The 19301-nt window shown below is 37.9% G+C and overlaps 1 protein-coding gene across 3 annotated transcripts; it reads left to right on the top strand.

Moving 5' to 3' along the window:
* Positions 1-898: 898 nt before the first annotated feature.
* Positions 899-18205, top strand: LOC146487137 (uncharacterized). 3 transcript variants are annotated; one of them, XM_085085906.1, is made up of 14 exons: positions 900-1073; positions 1165-1333; positions 3191-3363; positions 4521-4628; positions 7050-7193; positions 8651-8732; positions 10029-10114; positions 11084-11199; positions 11774-11852; positions 12886-12981; positions 13519-13743; positions 14566-14651; positions 16327-16420; positions 17334-18205. In XM_085085906.1, the coding sequence occupies exons 1-13, from the start codon at positions 996-998 to the stop codon at positions 16379-16381; spliced, it is 1497 nt and encodes a 498-aa protein (XP_084942032.1). In that variant the 5' UTR covers positions 900-995; the 3' UTR covers positions 16382-16420; positions 17334-18205. The 3 variants fall into 3 exon arrangements, with proteins under 3 accessions (XP_084942014.1, XP_084942032.1, XP_084942023.1); XM_085085888.1 differs by lacking the exon at positions 16327-16420 and having other exon boundaries at positions 899-1073; XM_085085897.1 differs by lacking the exon at positions 17334-18205 and having other exon boundaries at positions 16327-16534.
* The last annotated feature ends 1096 nt before the right edge of the window (positions 18206-19301 follow it).

The raw sequence follows: 19301 nt of genomic DNA, 5'->3' as shown, positions 1-19301 counted from the left end.
AGCCAATCAGCGCGCGGGAATTTGGACAGTTATTGTAAAATTGTCTGTATAACGAACCAGCCGTGAACTGCTACTAAAAATAGTTCGCGGGAAAAACGTACAGGCAAATGTATGGAAAGTTCAAAACACGACTGAACGCTTTCTGGCGTAGCTACATCCCTCCAATTTTTTTCTTAAAATCCTTTTCCTAGTGCCAAAAGTTTCCAATTCATGAATTTTTCAGAAGCGATGTTTTCTGAAAATTATTTGACATTGGATTACCATACAAACACTGTTATTTCAAGCCGGTTTGCCTACTCGTCAAAATGGCGTCGAAAACCGTGATAAGGCCTATTAGGGAAGTGGTCAAAATTAATATACTTGAACAGGGCCCACCAAACCACAAAATAGATGGTGGTCTCTGCCGGCATCCAACTTCCTCAAACTCAAAAGATGGTGTCTTTATTGCACAGCTACCCCTCTATCCAGCAGTAAAAATATGATAACGAGATTCAAACCTAACTTTTCCTGTTTATCTAGCAATGTTGACTCTTGCTAGCTGAATATTTCTGTGTCAACGCAAATTTTAAGGCCAATAAAATTTTGTCGATAATGTTTATGTTCGAAATACCTCTCTACCCAGCTAGCAGAGGTTTCTTTCTGCATGTACGGAGTCATTTGCGTCTCTAGTGTTTCGCGTAGTCGGCTTGTCTAACTCTCGGGGAAGTAAACAAGCCGACTACGTGTAATACTAGAGACGCGAACGACATCTTACATGCTAAAATACTTGCCAGAAAGAAGCATACCAGCCGGGTAGCTTCGAACAAAAAAATTATTCCCCAACATACCCGATCAAGACTGTACAATCGCCAGCGCGCGCTGTTTCCCGCGCAACCAGCGTCATGAAAGGAGAATTGCCGTTTCCATAGCGACGAGGACTCGCCAAAGCTGAATTTGAACAAGACAAGCCCGAGAGCAAATACAAAAGATCAGCGAACCTAGCCAACGTGAAAATAATGTCGGCAGGTGGACTACAACCTATTTCGGAGTCACCGGTTGACAGTTTGAAAGACAGTGAGCAATTTAGCATCAAGGTTAGTCTTCGTTCGAGTGGAATAGAAAATATTTTTCACCGATAAAATCGGCGACAAAATTTTAATTTGCATCGCTTTGTTTTTGGTCCAGGGAGATGTGCTACTAGAGGAAAGCGAAGACGAAGCCGCTATGCCGGCTGAAAGCGTCGGAGGATTTTTTCTGAAACATGGCACTTTCATGGGAGCGGAAAACGAAATTTCTCAGAACTCTGATGCTGCGGGAAGTGACAGCGATTACGACACTGATCTTGATACGGAAGGTGAGCTTCTTTCCTTGAAATTTGCTAAACGGTATACGAATAAATTAAACATTATTGGTAGTAAACGAGCGATCGGTTTTTCATAGAAGTGGAAATTTAAAAGTCATCGCTATCATCTTAAATCGTAAGTGACCTTCTAAAAGACTTATAAATAATGTTTTTAATTTTTTTTAACGGTCGAGGTTTAACTTAAAACTTATAGCTCAAATTTCTCTCCGTTTTAATAAGTAAATATAAGCTTCATCGGCTGATGAATTTTATCAAGTCTTAATCAATCATGGAATTAACATTTTCTTGCTTTTTAAATTTCTGAACTAATATTAAGCTTAAAATTAGAACTTTTTCGAGCGTTTGTAATGAAATATGTAAGCTTAAATTAAAAAAAAAGTTTTTAATTTCGAATGAGATGTCGTTACAGATCTGTCGATCAGCTTGGCAGTGCAAATGTTCTAGCCGATTCCTTGTTTTGTTTAATTGTCGTGCTTAAAAATAGTTTTCATGTTATCACCACCGAGTTCTGAATTATTATAATTTAAGCTCAATTGAAAAGTGTTTATTATTAAAAAACTGGTAACGAGTTTGATAGTGAAGGTCCGTTTTTAATAAACGGTGTTCAAATTTGACCAATATTCGTTCGCCGGAAAAGTTAAACAGATTGCGGGTAAATCTTGGACAAATGTTAAACGGAGTGTTCAAACGGCTTCAAAGCCATTCACCGTTTTCGAGAACAAAGGAAATTTTGAATCGATGTTGAATGAAAATTTAAATCAACACGCTTTCAACAAGCTTTCAACATTTTTTGCACTATCCGGCAATGTTGGATGACGACCTGTTCAACCCGACATTTGGTTCAACAAAGTGCACGTTGAACGTCAACTGAAGCAAATGTTGAAACCGGCCGGTTTATTAAAAAAAATTGACGAAGACGAAACGCCGAGAAAACTCGGTTGAAATGTTTCGATTCTGCCACCTTCATTTATTATTAGTTTATTTAGCTTTATAATTAATACAAACAAATCAAGCTGTGTTTCTTAAAAATACCAAAAATATATGGGAAACATAACATATAGAATATCTTAAAATATCTTACCCTTCGGCGCCGGCTTCAATTAGTCTTCAATTTCACCGTTGAGAAAGATTTGAATTCACGACCCGGCTGAATGGTCTGTCTACTGTTGTACTACAACATCTGATAGGATCAAAACAAAACTAAACAAAACATTGCCGAATTGTTCTTCCAACCAAGGGCATATGTTAAAAAAATTGCTTTTAGTTTCTTCCGAATTTTGAGTAACACATACGGGACTCGATAAGTGCGAGAGTCGAGTGACCATTTTTGCGATTTCGGACACCATCTTGGTTGGGAAGCAAACGCTGATTTGCCCCACTTTGAATCTCTGTAACTCCGCTCAAGATTGACGGACTTCCAAAATTTGACAATATTTTGTTTTAAGTTCTCGAAAATTTGCATTTTTGGAGTCACCCTGCTAGCAGGGCTTTTCTTTTGAAAGGAGGCTCTGCTCGGAGGGTGTTTTGGAGTAGAAGGGTTTGTATGAAAGTTCGTAAAACTTGTAAAAGTGCGTTTCCGGCCGTTTAAAAAAAAAAGGAAAGATTCTTGGCCAAACACATATACGCTGTCAAAATCCGGCAAATTTGAGTTGAGTTACAAAGATGCGTGTAGTCGACCAAAATCCCATACATTTGCTGTAAATTAAGCCGAAACACCCCCTCCCCCCCCCCCCCCTTCAAGCCCCCTGACCCCCCTTCCCTGATCAAGATCAATCATCAGGAACCGTAAAATTCAAAACAAAACGCTTATCATGATCAAACTTCTGATCTCCTTCTGTAATCTTGTAGCGAAAGAAGAAAAGTATGATGCTACAGGAAGGAAAGTCTACATCGCTGCCTGTAAATGCTTGGACATAACACCTGCATCATTCTTCCTGAAGAATATCGAAGAAAAACATCTTGACTTCAAACACCGCCTGCTGGGACCGAAAGGAGCACGGGCCCTCGCTGCTGCCCTTGAGGTGAGGGAAGATGCTCTTATCGTTTCACCTGCTGCCTTGCTTTTTATTTCGCTGCAGCCCTAGCTGCAATCATGTACCATGCTTCATACATTCAGCATCCATGCAGGATGTATTCGGTCTCTTATATTGTGGTTTTATATCATGCGTGTGGTAGAAATCCTGCTTTTTTTTTATTTATTTGCAAAACTTCCAACCTCACTAATTAACAGTAGATAGTAACATAATCATAGTAAAATTAAAACTACGAAGGTGCATGAGGGACTGCACAACAGAGCTAGGCTTCGTATTAAGTGCACCCATTGAATAAATATAATAGAGCTAGTATCTAGTAATAGATATGCTTGTCACTCTGAACACAATAACAGTAGGCCTGCACCTTGTCCAAGCTCTATTTTCACTTGACCCAGAAAACCTTCAGCTCCATATTTTTGTTTTTGTTTTGTTGCTCGTTCTTTTGTCCTCTCGACCAATTATGCGAAAAGTTGCAAACGGTGCAGGTCGCCCACACAATAAACCCAAGCACATGCACGAGTATTATTAAGTATTAGAGTGCCTGACGTTTTGAGCGTTAGCCCTTTGTCAGAGCCATTACAGAAGGGGTAACACCCTGCTCGAAACGTCAGTACTCGAATCTCTTTACGATGGTCCAATTACCTTAAGTTATTAACTGGGTTGATAAACCAAATATTTGTTTCTACCTCATCACAGTTTATATAGAAACTAACCCGCTCAAGCGCATTTTTCTTTTCATTCTTCTTAGAATGAAGAAAAATCTGTGCTGAGGTTTTTAGGCCACGTTTAAGGCAAACGGCAAACGTGAGATTCGCGTTTATGTTTTGCTAATTGAAAAAAAAAATGAGTACATATAGATAAAAAAAAAGTACAAGATAATTCTGGCCTTTGATGCTAACGCAAAGCTACTCAATTTTTCCGAGAAACAGAAAACAGCGAGTGGTAAATAATGTTGTGTAAACGTGGTCACGTGGGCGTTTCTGCTGTTTGCCGTTTGCCCCAAACGTGGTGCTTAATCTCTCTAATATGAAACAGCCTTTATCAACAAAGTAATAATTGTCATTGTTCTGCTTTTCAGCGATTTAGCTAGCTTCCTTAGTTCTTGTTCGGACAAGTAAAACGTTGTTGTTTATTATTTCATTCAGCAAAATACAGTACTGACCACCCTGAACCTGCACGATAACTACTTAGAAGGGGATGGTGGGGCAGCCATTGCAGCCATGCTCAAGGAAAACTGCTACATCACAGAACTGGTAGGTACGGACGAGATCAAAGGAGAGAAAAAGTTTGCAAGTTTAAACTTTCACTCGCTGCTCTTTTAGCAGCAATGAGCTGTCGAAAAGTAATCTGGGGGATGGAGGGTGGGGGTAATTAGGAGGTTCAAGCCTTATCCTTTCACTGGGACCTCTTGCACGTTCGTTATACGCGAAAATCGAGAGATTTTGAATTACGTTTCCGGCAGGCGGCAAACGGCAGGAATGACCATGTGACCATGTTTACCCTACATTTGCCTCTCGTTGTCTTAAGTTTCTCAGAACAAAAATTGAGTAGTTTTGTGTCAGCATCAAAGGTCAAGAATTATTTTGTACTATTCTCATCTACCGTCGATTACATCTACTCGTGAACGCACGCGCGCAAAACATGTTTTCACGTGATGTCAAACGTCTAAGTTTCAGGTGTCAAATTTTGAAGTTTTCCCGCCCAAATGTGTGGTTCACTTTGTTCTCTTGACCGTTCACTGTCAGCGGGGTCAAGAAATCAGCGAAAATCTCTTCACTGATATGAATGGTATCGATGTTTACATTGATCAGATTGAATAAAGCCTTATTATAATTATGAAGAGCCGAAAAAAATCGAGGACTTTCTCAGAGACGTGGATGAAGACTTATTGATATATGCTGGTGAACTACGAAGCAATGGTTTTACGTCAACAGCGAGCGCAATTTCCACACCGCCACCGAAAATTATACGGCTCAAAATTATGAAAACTGATAAACGCGGATCTTACGTTTGCCGTTTGCCGTAAACGCGATTATAAATTCTAAACTGTTTCCCTCTCTTGTACCACAAAGATAAACCAAGGCCTCGTCTAAATGTGCAAGCGTAATCTTTCGCGTTGTAATTTCTGCCACGAATTTCTCATCAGTTTTTGCTACTCTTTCCAATGCTTGGAATGAATTGCCACCCTTTCTGTTCAAGGTCTAGTTTTGCGTACTACGAGAGTAAAAACTTAAAGGGATATTTTATTATATAGACACGAGTGTTTTAACTGGAAATACAGTGTCACTCATAAAATTCATACGAAACCACAACCGGGACCTGGTGGCGTATGTTCCATATCTTCGCTAGTGAGGATATTGATGAGGTCATTTCTGTCTCTTTGACGGTTGTTTGTGCAAACAGTCCGTGAAAAATGGCGAACGATGATTCGATCGTGAAGTTCTCTGAAGCCGACGTAAAATCGTTGACTAAGGAACAGGAAAATGTTAACAAGAAGAAGAAAACTTCATACGACTTAATATTATTCAAGGAGGTCCTCTTGGTCGGGCTTACTTTTTGGAGAATAAAAAGTGTTGTAACTTTAAATTAATTCGTGTGTTTTTGGCTTTTTTTTGTCGATATACTAAAAAGAAAATAACACGGTGGCTTGAAGAAAGGAATTTCATTTTCTCGTGTTGATATTACGACTATTACCACTCGAAAATAAAATTCATGTCTTCGCAACCGTAGGACCAGGGAATTCCTAAGCTCGAGTTTGAATCAAAGTCGACATCAAGTTGAGTTTCCAGTAAAACATTTTAAGCAGATTTTAACATTATTTTGAGATTAACTAAGTTTAAGTGAATTTTTTCAAGTCATGCATGATTTTAGTATTTTATAGTTTTTTACAATAAACACTGGCTTCAAACGGCTTGTTTTTAGGAGGGATTGTTACGGGCCTTGCTTGTGCCTACTCACTCAGTGAGGCTTAACTCGAACCCCAGAACACAAAGATCATTTCATTCGCCCTTGCCGGCTCTCGTTATTAATAGAGACCCTTAGGTTCTAGTACGAGGACTACTACGGCTACGAAATTAGACTTCAAGTTTTTAGCGAAGTACTAAGAAGAGAGATATCCCAGGAAGCTTCATTTTATTCTTTGTGAGCGACGAACTTGTCACAGTTGTTTTGAATAATGATAGCTAAGCCCTTTCGTGATTCCTAAAAGACAAGATCACCTACTTTTCGAGGACTTGTTTTCGCCACTACGTCGTTCTCACATAATCTCGTAGTAAAGTGACGACGGCTATCTCGTGCGCGTTTTCCCGCCAAAACGACACTGCTTCACGCCTGCGCACTCTTTATCCATTGGAAAAACTCGTATTCGTAGTCGTACTCGTACTAGAATCTAAAGGTCTCTTTAATGTGTCAGGAGGAACTAGAACCCTGTGAAGACAGGATGCTAATTGGGGGACACAATTATAGCTAAGATACTAAAACTCACAATTAAGACTAATTAAAATCCTCAAGCTCACCATTAAATTTAGAATTTAAAATAACATTTACAATTTAAATTTAAAAAGATAATCAACGAAGTTCTGAACTTACTATCATTTCATCTGCAACACCTATATACAAACTACTGGAATCGTTTGGCCACCAGCTTATGTATTATGTAATTTTTCATATTACAGGATTTGTCGTTAAACCACCTCGGTGCTAGGGGCTGCCGGTGGATGTGTGATATGCTTCAAAACAATGTCACATTACTAAAGATAGATTTATCTGACAATGGCTTTAGTGATAGCGACACAAGCTGTCTACTTGAAGCATTGAAGGTAGGATATACAAACGATGTAAAATTCGATGCGCATTTACCTTGTGAATAAAGCTTGAGATTTTCTAACTTGTTTTTGCGGCACAATTACACTATAGTTTGTACAAAATATTCTTTTAACATCTAAGGTTATTTTTTTCAAGACAGGTTTGGCTTTATTTCTTGAAATACCGATTCCACAACGTTTACTTCCTGCTTGCTCACTATGTCCGCCGTCCCTGCTGTGACGTTGAAGCGGTGAATGTGTGGCAATAGTGGGAAGAGCTATCCCTTTTCTAGTGTTGGTTCCTGTTTAAAGGGAACCTTCGTTTTTACAACAAATTGACATTAAATTGTTTGAAATAGTGTCTGAAGTTCAAGCTTAGTTAAAAAAAAAGCGGATAAAGCATTTAGTGTTACAGTGCGACTACTATTGCCGGAAACTTTTTTTTTTTGCTTCTTTTTTCCTTTTATTGAAGTACCACACATTACTTACAACACTAACACTACTTACAATACTAACATTATTACTAAACTAAATTTCTAACAATGCATAATACTATTTACAATGTAGTAACATTAGTTACAATACTAACTATAAATACAACACTTATGTTAGTTATGCTAGTTATATTTATAATACATATAATTTTTAATTTTTATTTATTTACCTAGTTTTCTACAGTTTGTCACTAAGGGAGAAAAAACGAGAGCACTGTACCGTAATTAAGTATCTAAAGCGTACCGTCTATATTTTTTACATTTAAGTTTGCCGAAAACTGGCCAATCAGATCACAATATGATACGAACAGTGAATCTTTCCAAAATTTTGGGTTTTAACTTTTGTTTTCTGTCTACTCGTGATTGGTTCAATCGGCTATGGTTGAAGTCCGTTGTTTTTGTCCTGCCATGCGATTGGCCAGTTTTGTTTACTGCGCCTTTCAATAACATGCGGACTCTGAAGTTCAAAATTCAATCAACCGGTACGCTTTTCACTGCCGTCAATCACTGCAGCGGACCTCTTAGAAAACAAAACGTTTGGCTCAACAGGGTCAAAAGGTCATGCTCGTGCGCTGTGATTGGCGGATTTCAATCCACTTTGTCGATTTCTGTATTTTTCTGGTCAGTTGCTTGTCGCCGTAATTATGATTGACGGCAGTAAAACACACAAATCGTTAGCTGGGTTGAAGTTCAGAGTCCGTATGTTATTGAAAGGCGCAGTAAGTGACCCCGGTAACAGCAGTCGCACTGTAAATCGGATATGACTATCGCTCACTTTCGCGTTTAAATTTCCCGCCCGCAGCCATTTTCGATTCTATGACGTTACGGCTATCGTCTGGAAGGAGAAGGTCCTTTGTGTGGAATAATTGGGCAGCCGTATGGTATCATGGAATCCAAAAATATGACTTTTGTCGTAAAGAAACCTGGTTGTCTTTCTTTGTTTTATTTATTTTGGAACTGAAATTATTTCCTTTTAAGGGAAACGATAAGGTCACCTGGATGAACCTCAGTCACAACAAGTTCTCAGAAAAGTCAGGCGAAAATCTGGGCCTGGGAATAAGTAAGTTTATAATTACTTAAGGACGGTGCCTACTTTTGCTACTGCGCATACGTTCCGCGCATCTGGAGATACTCGGGTTTCCTATGGGTGGTGTCTACTAATACGGGGATATTTTTGCGTAGTTTAAAACTATGCGGAGAAAGCAGAACTTAGCAAGTGCTCCTGGTATCCAAAAAGAAAATTGGGGGTAAGCATGCATTTTCAGAGATTTGAAAGCTTCAATTTGGGAAACAAAAAACCAACAACAAAAACAAACCAAAACAAAACGCCATACATTTCTTTATATTTTTTTTCTTTTTAGAATAATTGTTGCTTAATTACCTTAAACATGCCTCGCTATCCCTAATTTTCTTCCTGTTTTTTCCAGAAGCCCGTATTAAGATCTTCATTTTCCATAGTAATAAACTGTGCAAAAATACTTCCGTGTTAGAAGGTACCGTCCTTATTTATTTAATTAACTACAAAGAATGACACACGACTTACATTAGTTTTCGAAAAATTCGAAATGGATAAATCCTCGAAAATAAGAACAAAAACAAAAGTGACACCAGCGTCAACAGCAACAACGGTAGTGACAAATCCCTGCACAGTAAAAAATAGATTTCGTTTTTACGTTTGTTTTATGTTAAGTATAATTTATTATTTTATTCATATATTCTGTACAAATTTCAAATTTCATGTTAGCGCCATTGAATTTGTTGAAATGCAGTATCATCAGAAAGAGATATCTAATCTATAAAACAAAATCATATCAATTTTTTACTTTTCATTACACTTGAAAATGAAGAAATAGACCCCAAACAAATAGCTACTGATGCATTGTTTACCCTTTTGTCTGCTCCCGCTACACATTTCACAATGGCTTGATTGAGACTTTGAAATGATGTGACATTTCAAAGTCTCAATCATAGTTAATTGAGAGACTAGTTAGGAAATCTCGCCATCAAAACAATGGTGCTGTAATTTATGTTGGAAGGGCCGCGACCCTGCACAATCCTTTGTTTTAACGTTCACACCACAGTTGAATATCTTATCAAAAACGTTTCGATTGGTCAATTGCTCCAACACATTCCAAATTCTATTGTTGTTTGTGAAGGGTCAAGACCTAAAAGGCAAACAAAAACGCATAACAAAGAAGTTTGTCAAGTTTCATAACCATTACCTTTTATTAACTATGACTCAATCAAGCCATTGTAAAATCACGAGCAATTTGAAGCTACTTTCCACAAAATCACCCTCAAAAATTTCAGCAAAAGTTGCTTGTTTTTCTTCTTTTACTTTCACTTCTCGTTGCAGGTTCTAACGATGCTCTAGAGTATCTGGATTTGAGCTGGAATCACATTCGACGTAAAGGTGCCATCGAGATTGCCAATGGTTTAAGGGTAAGAGGACAAATCTCAGAACTCATACTTTACTAAAGGGATAATGCACCACAGATTTTTATTATTTATTTTATTATTTATTTTATTTATTATCATTATTTTATTATTATTATTATTTTTTTTTTGCTACTCTACTCACATTACGACTAAGTACCCTCCTTCAAAAGGAAGGGAAATTCTACCTAGTGGTTAGAGTTCTGGACTTGTAATTCAGAAGTCTTGGGTTCAAATCCTTCCTTCTCTGCTACCAGTGGATTTGTCGGGTAGTCCTGCGGGAATTCTGCTCATCCAAGTCATGCATGCCATTTAGAATTCGTAAATATCTTATCTTAGTTTAAGAATCCCACTTTGTAAGCACAGGCCCGCAAGGTGATCAGTTTAAAATCTAACGGTGTATAATATTTAAAAAAGAGTTTTACATGCTCATAAGCGAAATCGTGCTGCAAACCAAATGGAAGATGTCAACCTAAAGTGAATTCTGGAGCAGTTTTTTTCTGAATTTTCTACTAGGACACTTGCCACCATTACTGACACACTTGTTGGTAGTTTGAGTAGACAGAATAATAGAGAGACTTAGAATTTCGTTTACGGCAAACCGTCATTTCTGCCGTTTGCCGTAAAGGTTAGTCTAAATCTTTCTAATAAATATAATTTTACTAAATTGAACTATTGTTTTTTGGCTTTCAGTCCATGCATATCAGAGGTTCCCACTCCCCTGATGCATGAATTAATCGTATATCCTTTTCTTTTCAGAGTAGTACTCACAATATAGCTGATCACTATAATCTCATCTTTAGCGAGTGATACCTGATGTGGCCCTCGTATTGAGTTATTTTTTTGTTTGTTTGTCTTTCGTGAAAATGTTTAATAACTAAATTTATATCTCTTTGAACTTGCAAACGAGAGACGGAGCATTGAGAAAGTTTTTATCACCTGCTGACATTTTTTGTTCTTCCTTCACTGCATTAGACAAACTGTACTCTGAAGTCGTTCAATTTGTCGTACAATGGGTTTTCCAATGACGGAGCTGTTGCATTAGGAGAGGCAATCAGGGCAAATAATACACTGCTTGAATTAGATATCAGGTGAGCAGACAGACACAGTCAAATAGTTGAAGAGTGGCCATAGATGTTATGCAGCCTATGAAGCTTATCTGCATGTTCTCCGTGTATTAATGAGGTCCACTTGGTGTCAGCAGTGGGATTCAAACCTACCCCCTCCCCCCCTACTGATAAACCAAACCACTGATGACACCATGTAGATTCTGTAAAACCACGCTTCAGCATCACTGATATGAATTTAATAAGGTACATTCGAATAATAAAAATGTAAATTCTCACACACAACAAACAATTACAAGCCTAACTTGTCACGTGAAAGGCGACTAATATTATTGGAAGTAATGACTACGACTGGTACTGCTGTTAAAACTCCAACTAGGTTGTACGTTTAATAAAATGTTCATGTGTGTCTGTGCGACAGAGGTATAACAATTCAATTAAATAAAACATGGTATTTGTGAATATCGCAGCAACAGTGTGGTTCAAAAATTGGTGACAAATTGTTGAACTTCCGTATCTATTCTAGCCAACTGTTTCAAAGCCCTCGTTTTGCGTGTAATGTATTGGACTCTCTTGCTTTCTCTTCCATATTAACCAGCAACAACAGAATTACGACGCAGGGTGCATTGTGCATAGCTAAAGGACTGGAAGGAAATAACACATTAGAAGTACTCAAGGTGATAATCGATATTATTATTCAACACATTGTAACACTGCCCAACATCGTCTGTAGTCAACAGATATCCTGCGATATACGTAATTTCGTATGTCGGGGAGACTGAAAAATGGCAAAATAAAGGTCGTCTCCACTCTCGAAACATGTTAACGTTAAATTGTTGAAAATACAATCTACTTTGAAATTTCGTTGGAAAACATGGGAATAATATTTCAGTGTCGGACAAAACATGATTTGATTATCGTCTGTTTTCGCTTTTAAATTTCCCGGGCGCCGCTATCTTGGATTTCATGACGTAATACGGTTGCTTAATTGTTTCAAACAAAAGAACTTCTAATGAATAACACTAGTGGCAACCGTTACACGTCATAAAATTCAAAATGGCCGCGCCCAGGAAATTTAAAAGCGAAAATAGTCGACAATCATATCTAATTTTGACACTAGAATGTCATTTCTACGTTTTATACTAAAATTTAGAATTTGGACACTATTTCCAACACTTAGCCATAAATTTGTTGTCAGAGTGAAGGATCCCTTTAAAAGACTGTTCCAGAGCTATCTAATTGTCAGGCGAGCACTTTCTCCTGATTTCCTTATCACAGAGGGACTTGTTAGACTGCAAAACTGCCTAAATTACACGGTTATCCGGTTTCTCACTAATGCCTTTGATCTTCAAAGCAAATGTACGAGGCACGCGAGGAAATGTTTGAGGTCGACCAGATATAGCACACCGGCTCTTCAAAACCTCTAATTTCGTTCAACCTGTATGTCACATAGTTCTATTGTTTCAGGGCTAGAGTTCATTGTTTCTGTTCTCTTCACTGCTCCGCTATTGTTTCTCAGCCAATCATATGAGCCGCTCTATAAAGAGTTGTGTGGTGGCTTTCAACATTATGATTCATGCAAGTTCGTACTTTTGGCGAGTCACGTTTCTTTCCATGAATCGATTGTTTTGCAGTCTAGGAAGGGCGAGAATAAAACAATTTTTACTGACAGAAATTCGATTTTCCTTTTTGACTCTTTATGCTATATAGACGGGAAGCAATCCAATCGGCACTGAAGGAGCGAAAGCTATCTTATCAGCGGCAAAGAATTATGCTGACAGTGCTTTGACAGCATTGCACTTTAAGGTAACTTAAGCGACAACTGATATTCCTCTAAAGTAGCCATCCTTGTATAGTTCTTCTTGCCCGGCCTCAATCTCAGTCTTTTTTGATAAATAAGTACAAGTCCCTTGTAAATTCCGCATTTGATGCCGACATGGTCTGCACTTTGTCCAATGCTCGTAACTGTCCACGCCACAAGACTTAGGTCCTGTATAGTTTTTTAATGTATATATTTGTATTTACACACATTTTATATTTACCTAGTTGCCGTGTATTTAACTTCTTTTTCCGAGTGGGCACCTCGCATTCTTGAGTCCCGTTCGCCCCGTTCGCCCAGTTACTTTTTAGGTTCTCTTTTTATATTTACTCCAGTAAAGTTACACCCAATTCAAACCTCTACATCACAAGTAACCTTGGTGAGAGACGGAGAGGTACCGTCCTTCGATGGTTGATTTTAATTGTAGGATTTTCCAGATTAACCAAGGAAGGATGAAGCTCATTGACGAGAGTCAAGAGCGCTAGGATCTGGATCTAACAAATCATCGTTGTGCTCCTTCTTAGGATGTATATTTAGACGAACAGTTTGATCGACTTTTGGAAGAAGTGCGGGAAGTGAAACCAGACATTCAAATCATCTCAAATCTGCGGCCTGGTGTCAAGGATCCTCTCAGTGTTGTTAAGAATTTTGTATCAAACAACCAGGAACAATGGATGGAATTCTGCCAGCAGTTTGACTCCGATGGTGCACTTAAAATTACAAGAACTGACTTTATGAAGTGCTTAAAGGTTTGTAGATGATGTTTTTCAAAACTAGAAGAAGAGATCAAGCTACATGATAACTGAATTAAAAGCTCTGTAAAAATAAAGAAACACCTTGCATTCAAGAAATGATTATCACATTTCACCCGCACCTAATGTAATCCAGTCAAGCATCAGAAATAAAGGGGGTGGGGGTGGAGTTGGAGGTAATTTCAGTAAAGCAGGCTAATAACCACACAGACAACAAGTAATGCACTTTATTTTAGGAGATGAATGAACAAAAGGAGAACAGTTTGCAGATCTCATTCTTGTCTGTAACTTGAATTGTCTTGAAGATGACTGAATTTTGACTTAATGTATCAAACAAGAGACACAGTGTTTCATCACATATCAAACACCGAGAAGAAAGTTGAAAATACGACGCGTAGCGGAGTATTTTTGACGAACTTCGAGGTTTTTGACATTGTGATGAAACGCTGTGACGAGTGTTTGATGTAACTTCTCAAACAAACTGATTTTGAAGGAGAAATTAAGGATGCAAAAACGAGGAGTTTTTCATCAGATACCCAAACACGTCACGGTGCATGATTTCCTTTGTCTCTGTCTTGGAAGTGCCAAGGGACTAGTGGACATGTACAGTACCGTAAAGAGATTCGAGTGCTGAAGTTTCGAGTTTTAGCCCTTCATCAGAGCGAATTCAATAAACACCGTCAATGGGTTGAACTACATACCCAACTACGCGGCTTCCATAACTAATAATATCATGATCAGAATGTCCCTTCCCATATTGTACCAGTTTAACTGTGTAACAGATAAAAGCCGTAAAACATTTTCTCCATTTCTTTGCAGAAGGCGGGCATTGAATTTGGGATTGAACAAACAGCCCGTCTGCTGACCCGGCTTGATCCAAAGAAAGAGGGCTTTATAAGTTACACGTGAGTACTATACATGATGAGCTTTTGTCAACAAAATTAATAGAAACATTAGCTAGGAAAGTTAGCTATTGTCCGAAAAAAAGTCCGACATTTGAAAAGTAACTCAACGGATTGTGCATAAATTCAGGGAGTTTTAATGGAAAATGTTATTTTCGGCTTCTGGCCAGGTTTGACAAACATTTTTTGAAAGAAAGTGTGTGTAGTCAAATGATTTTTTATGCCTTTACCAGGGAATGATTCTTAATTCATGGTCACAAATAAATAGTTTGCACTAAGAAAAAGTCAGGTAACTTTTATCCTGAAGAGTGGCAACCCTTAAAGGTGAAATTGGAAAATGTTTCAACGCGGATATCGTCTGGGGTGGTTACACCACTTCCCCCAAACGTTCTGCTCTCCGCGAATACTGTCCATTAAAGTGCTAAGCACTTTAAAAGACAGTATTCGCCGAGAGCAGAACGTTTCGAGGAAGTGGTGTAAGCACCCCAGACGATATCCGCGTTGAAACATTTTCCATCACAATGATACTCTTTCAAACTTAACAAAGTCGTCTTTTCAACCTTATTAAAGGTCCGCCGCTATCGCGTTGATCCGCAAATTATTTTCTTGGGCTAGTTTCCTCTCTCTTGTTTCCTGCATTTATGCAACATATCCAGCTTGTCAGTAATGTAACTTAAAGATGTGACACCTGTTGTAACTACAGTCAACTACAGTCAACATTTCGCGCAATACTCAACTCCTAGTTAAACGTTCGCCGTGTTTCCAGTCCAGAAACCATTGAGTGCAGCATTAAATTTAGGTTGTAGTGTCATAAATATGAATATGAATATTTACTAGACTTATGTTTAATTCCTTGTCGGTACTTGAATTGCTTCTAAAACACCAATAAAAAAAATCAAATGAACATTGTTATAAATTAAGGGCGAGCAACAATAAGATAGTACCCGAGTTTTCTCTGAGATACAAGGTAGTGGAGCTTGAAACTTTTCCATGTGTTAATCACGGCATCTTGATGATCTGTGACCGAAAACAGATATAAATAGTATCCGTGGCCTATAATAGCTGTGTAAAGAAAATGTTGTTATTATTTTAATGCTGCTTTCAATGACAGATTTTCTTTGAATTTTCTAAATGCTACTAGCATTAAATGACCCAGTCCCATTAAAACAAGCTTTCATGTTGTAGAGTTTTGGACTACTAACGCTGAAGCTATGTTGCGCATTGTGGCCTTTTCTCCTTGTGTCTATTGACCATCGCGTGTAGTATCTGGTCACTTAACACCATACATGAATATCGCTGTTTTGAGAAAGGTTGTCCAAAAGAAGTGTAAAAGAGGCAAAAAGACCGCTAGGTGACATGTGTATTATATTAATGAATTTATCCAACTCCCCTATCAGAGCATTAATCACCGAGTCAAATGTTTATTGTTTTTTTGCTCCATCCCATCACACTGACAGCCTGGAATTAAAACCGATATTTATTGATTTACGGCAACTGATTTGTCGCGTAAGATCGACGATAAAATCCAACGACGTTAAGTGATATAGCTGTGTATTATTATCCGTTCTACTTGGCCCCTAAATAATTCTGTTTTTTTTTTTTTTTTTTTTTTTTTTTTTTTTTTTTTTTTAATGAAATGAGTCAGTTACGAAGGTATTTCACTGTGCATGATTTGCAGAAGTAAGATGCTAGGATATCGAGAATTGCAACCAGAAGAGTCAGAGAGCTGGTGAAGATTGAGGCCAGTTAGACAGAAAGATCTTATAGAATAAGTAAAAGACTATTGTCAGTACATTTACTAATAATATCTACAGTGAAAGATACGGCATGGAAATGTAAATAAATTGTTTGTTTATTAAACTGAGTTGATTTAGCAGTAGTAACGATTTGAGATTATATACGATTTAAATAGAGCTACTGGTAGAACTTGAGCAATTAAATTGAATCCTTCCCTTAGATAACAGTCAGTTCAGTTTTAGTTTCAGTTTATTTTTTTTTTGCCAATATTTTTACACATCATTACAAGATAAATGTAAATTGAAATATAAAATATAAATAAATAACAAAAGAGAGAGAAACATATGGCGAGGATGCCCATAGAGAAACCATTGGAGCTTGTACGAGCTACAGGCTCCTCGAAAAAAATTACAAGTCAGGTTTTTGGAGGAAGTACACTGTCGTAGAACTATCGATACGATAAATATGCTTGGAGGAGTGTTAACGAAAACCGAAGCGTCGAGACAGAGAGCGTGTAAATACGAAACAGGCAGAAATAGAAAGTGTGCACGATAAATTCTTTGGACACCCAGTGAACTCAATGCTTATAATAAATCATCGAAAACAAAAATCAGAATTTCACAAAAATATAATGCTACGCTGCCATTTTATATGAAATCATCTTCATAATATTTCTGTATTTTTTTCGTTATCTGGAAATGGTAATCACCCATGCGATAGCTTATGTGGATCGTCCAACTCTGCAAAATGATCAATTTCCGCAGAAAATTATAAGCACCATTGCCTGGAAATATCCCATCAATATCATGTATTCTTTTCTTTAGTGGAGTAAATTATTTTGGGATTTGTGTCTTTTGGTAAATCTTGTAGGGTTTGGTAAAAGTCACAAAAATCCAAACCTGACAAACAATTACATTCATTAACGCCTTGTAATGTTTTATTTCAAAGCCTCAGCTCTCTGCTCGGGTATCGTCTCCCTAAGGAAATGAGCTTTGTCTTCTCCACCGCGAGCATTCCTTGAAAGCATCTAACTCGGCGTCAGTGATATTTATGTCGAGGTTTTGACCTGCTCAGCTTCTTGGCCAGGAAGTGAAGGATACTATTAAGGAGTTAAACCAGGGTGCAGGGTCGACAGGTTTGACAAGGACCGTTGCTGTAGATGATCATAATGTTCATATTCTTCAAGCAAGCCTGAATTATAACTGAACACCGACTGAGGGGAAGATGGATCGTCATCAGATGCTCAAATGTCAGATGGATAAAAAATATCCTCATATTGCCTTAACTCATCGTCACCGACGCGAATGGAGACAGCGAGTGGCCTCACCTTCGGCTGTTCTATGGGGTCTGATTGACTTTCAGCGCAGGTGATGTCCCTGGTACTCTTTCTCTGATATCGACCGACAACTGAGCATCAATATGACTACTTTCTGGATCCGATAGACCATGGTACTATTTTGCGCCAGTCGAATCGCTCATCCTCATTGAATTACCGCCAACAGTCTAAATGCCTAGATCTGATCACCAACCTTATCACCAGCACTTAACACCCTACCTTAACCTGAAATGCTGTAAACTTTGCAAAATGATGTTATCCCTTTGAGTTTACTGTTGCCCGTGAAACGAAGGGAGCCAGACAAGACAACATTAAGGTCATTAAGCGAGAAGAGTAGGATAAGAAACCGTACAGTTTCTACCCATACTCTAACACTGTCAACTCCGTTAGACTAAATACCTAATCGCATACTTTTAGTGTTCAGTGACACAAAGATTCTCGAGAAAAAAAAATGTTACTCTTTTCTAAATACGCTCGTCTGTAAAATAAAAAAAAAATAATAAATAAATAAATACAAGTAAAGAAAAAAATAAAGTGAATCATTGTCTTGAATAATGAATGAATGAACGAACGAACGAACGAACGAATAAATAAATAAATAAATAAATAAATAAATAAATAAGCGAAGCTAAAGGGTTAAAGAAATAAACAGATTGAAGGACTTAATTGCACACTTATAAAGGAAAATGGGTTCATGTTGGGATGCAGAGACGTGCAGCCAGATATGTGTTAAACCGATATCACAACACATCCAGTGTCAGCGAAATGCTCCAAGAATTACACTGGGACACCCTCGAAGAAAGAAGGAAAAGGGACAGACTGTCCATTTTTTTTTACAAAATCCACAATAGAAAAACTGGAATTAACACCATAAAATTTCTAACCCCCCTGGGGCGTATTAGTCGCCATATAAATGAGAGAGCTTACGAGGTCCGGTTTGCACATACAGACTACTACAAATTTTCATGTTTTCCTAGAACAATAAGATAGTGGAATGTCTTATCATCTGAAGCGGCTAATGCCCCCTCCTTCGCAGCATTTGTAAACTACCTTTAAATTGATGGTTTTTATTTATCTGTTTTTATCTATTTATTTATTGTTTATTGGTTCATTACCGCGACCGATTTGAAAGAACTATTTTTGGAGGTAAATTAATGGCAGATAGATGGGATAGATATCGAAAATCGAAAAGCGTTGAGGAAAACTATTCATGCAAAGCTAATTCTTTGCATAAGTATTCGCATTGCTGCTAGGGATTTTCTTTAATTTCATTGGAGAACATCTAATGATGATAGTTGTTCATAAGAAAATTCCCCTTAGCACAGTGCAATACCTACTAGCACGTTACATACCGTTACTTTGCTGCAGTCCCCATACTGAAGTGACAAGTGTTGGTTTTACCATCGAGCCGTTATTTGTGACCGCGGCCCACCTAGTGAGATCAGAACTGTCTTGATTAATGGTCTCTTTGGTAATTATATCTTTTCTTTATACCACCAAAACCTGGATATTATTTAATATGGTTAAGCTAAATTACCCAGTTGGTTTAAAGGGTAAAATAAGGGTTGTTTTTAACAGGT

Source organism: Pavona decussata, unplaced genomic scaffold (genome assembly GCF_977016875.1).
Source record: "Pavona decussata unplaced genomic scaffold, jaPavDecu1.1 SCAFFOLD_16, whole genome shotgun sequence".
In the NCBI taxonomy this organism is placed as follows: domain Eukaryota; kingdom Metazoa; phylum Cnidaria; class Anthozoa; order Scleractinia; family Agariciidae; genus Pavona; species Pavona decussata.
This window is presented reverse-complemented; position numbering and strand designations above follow the sequence as displayed.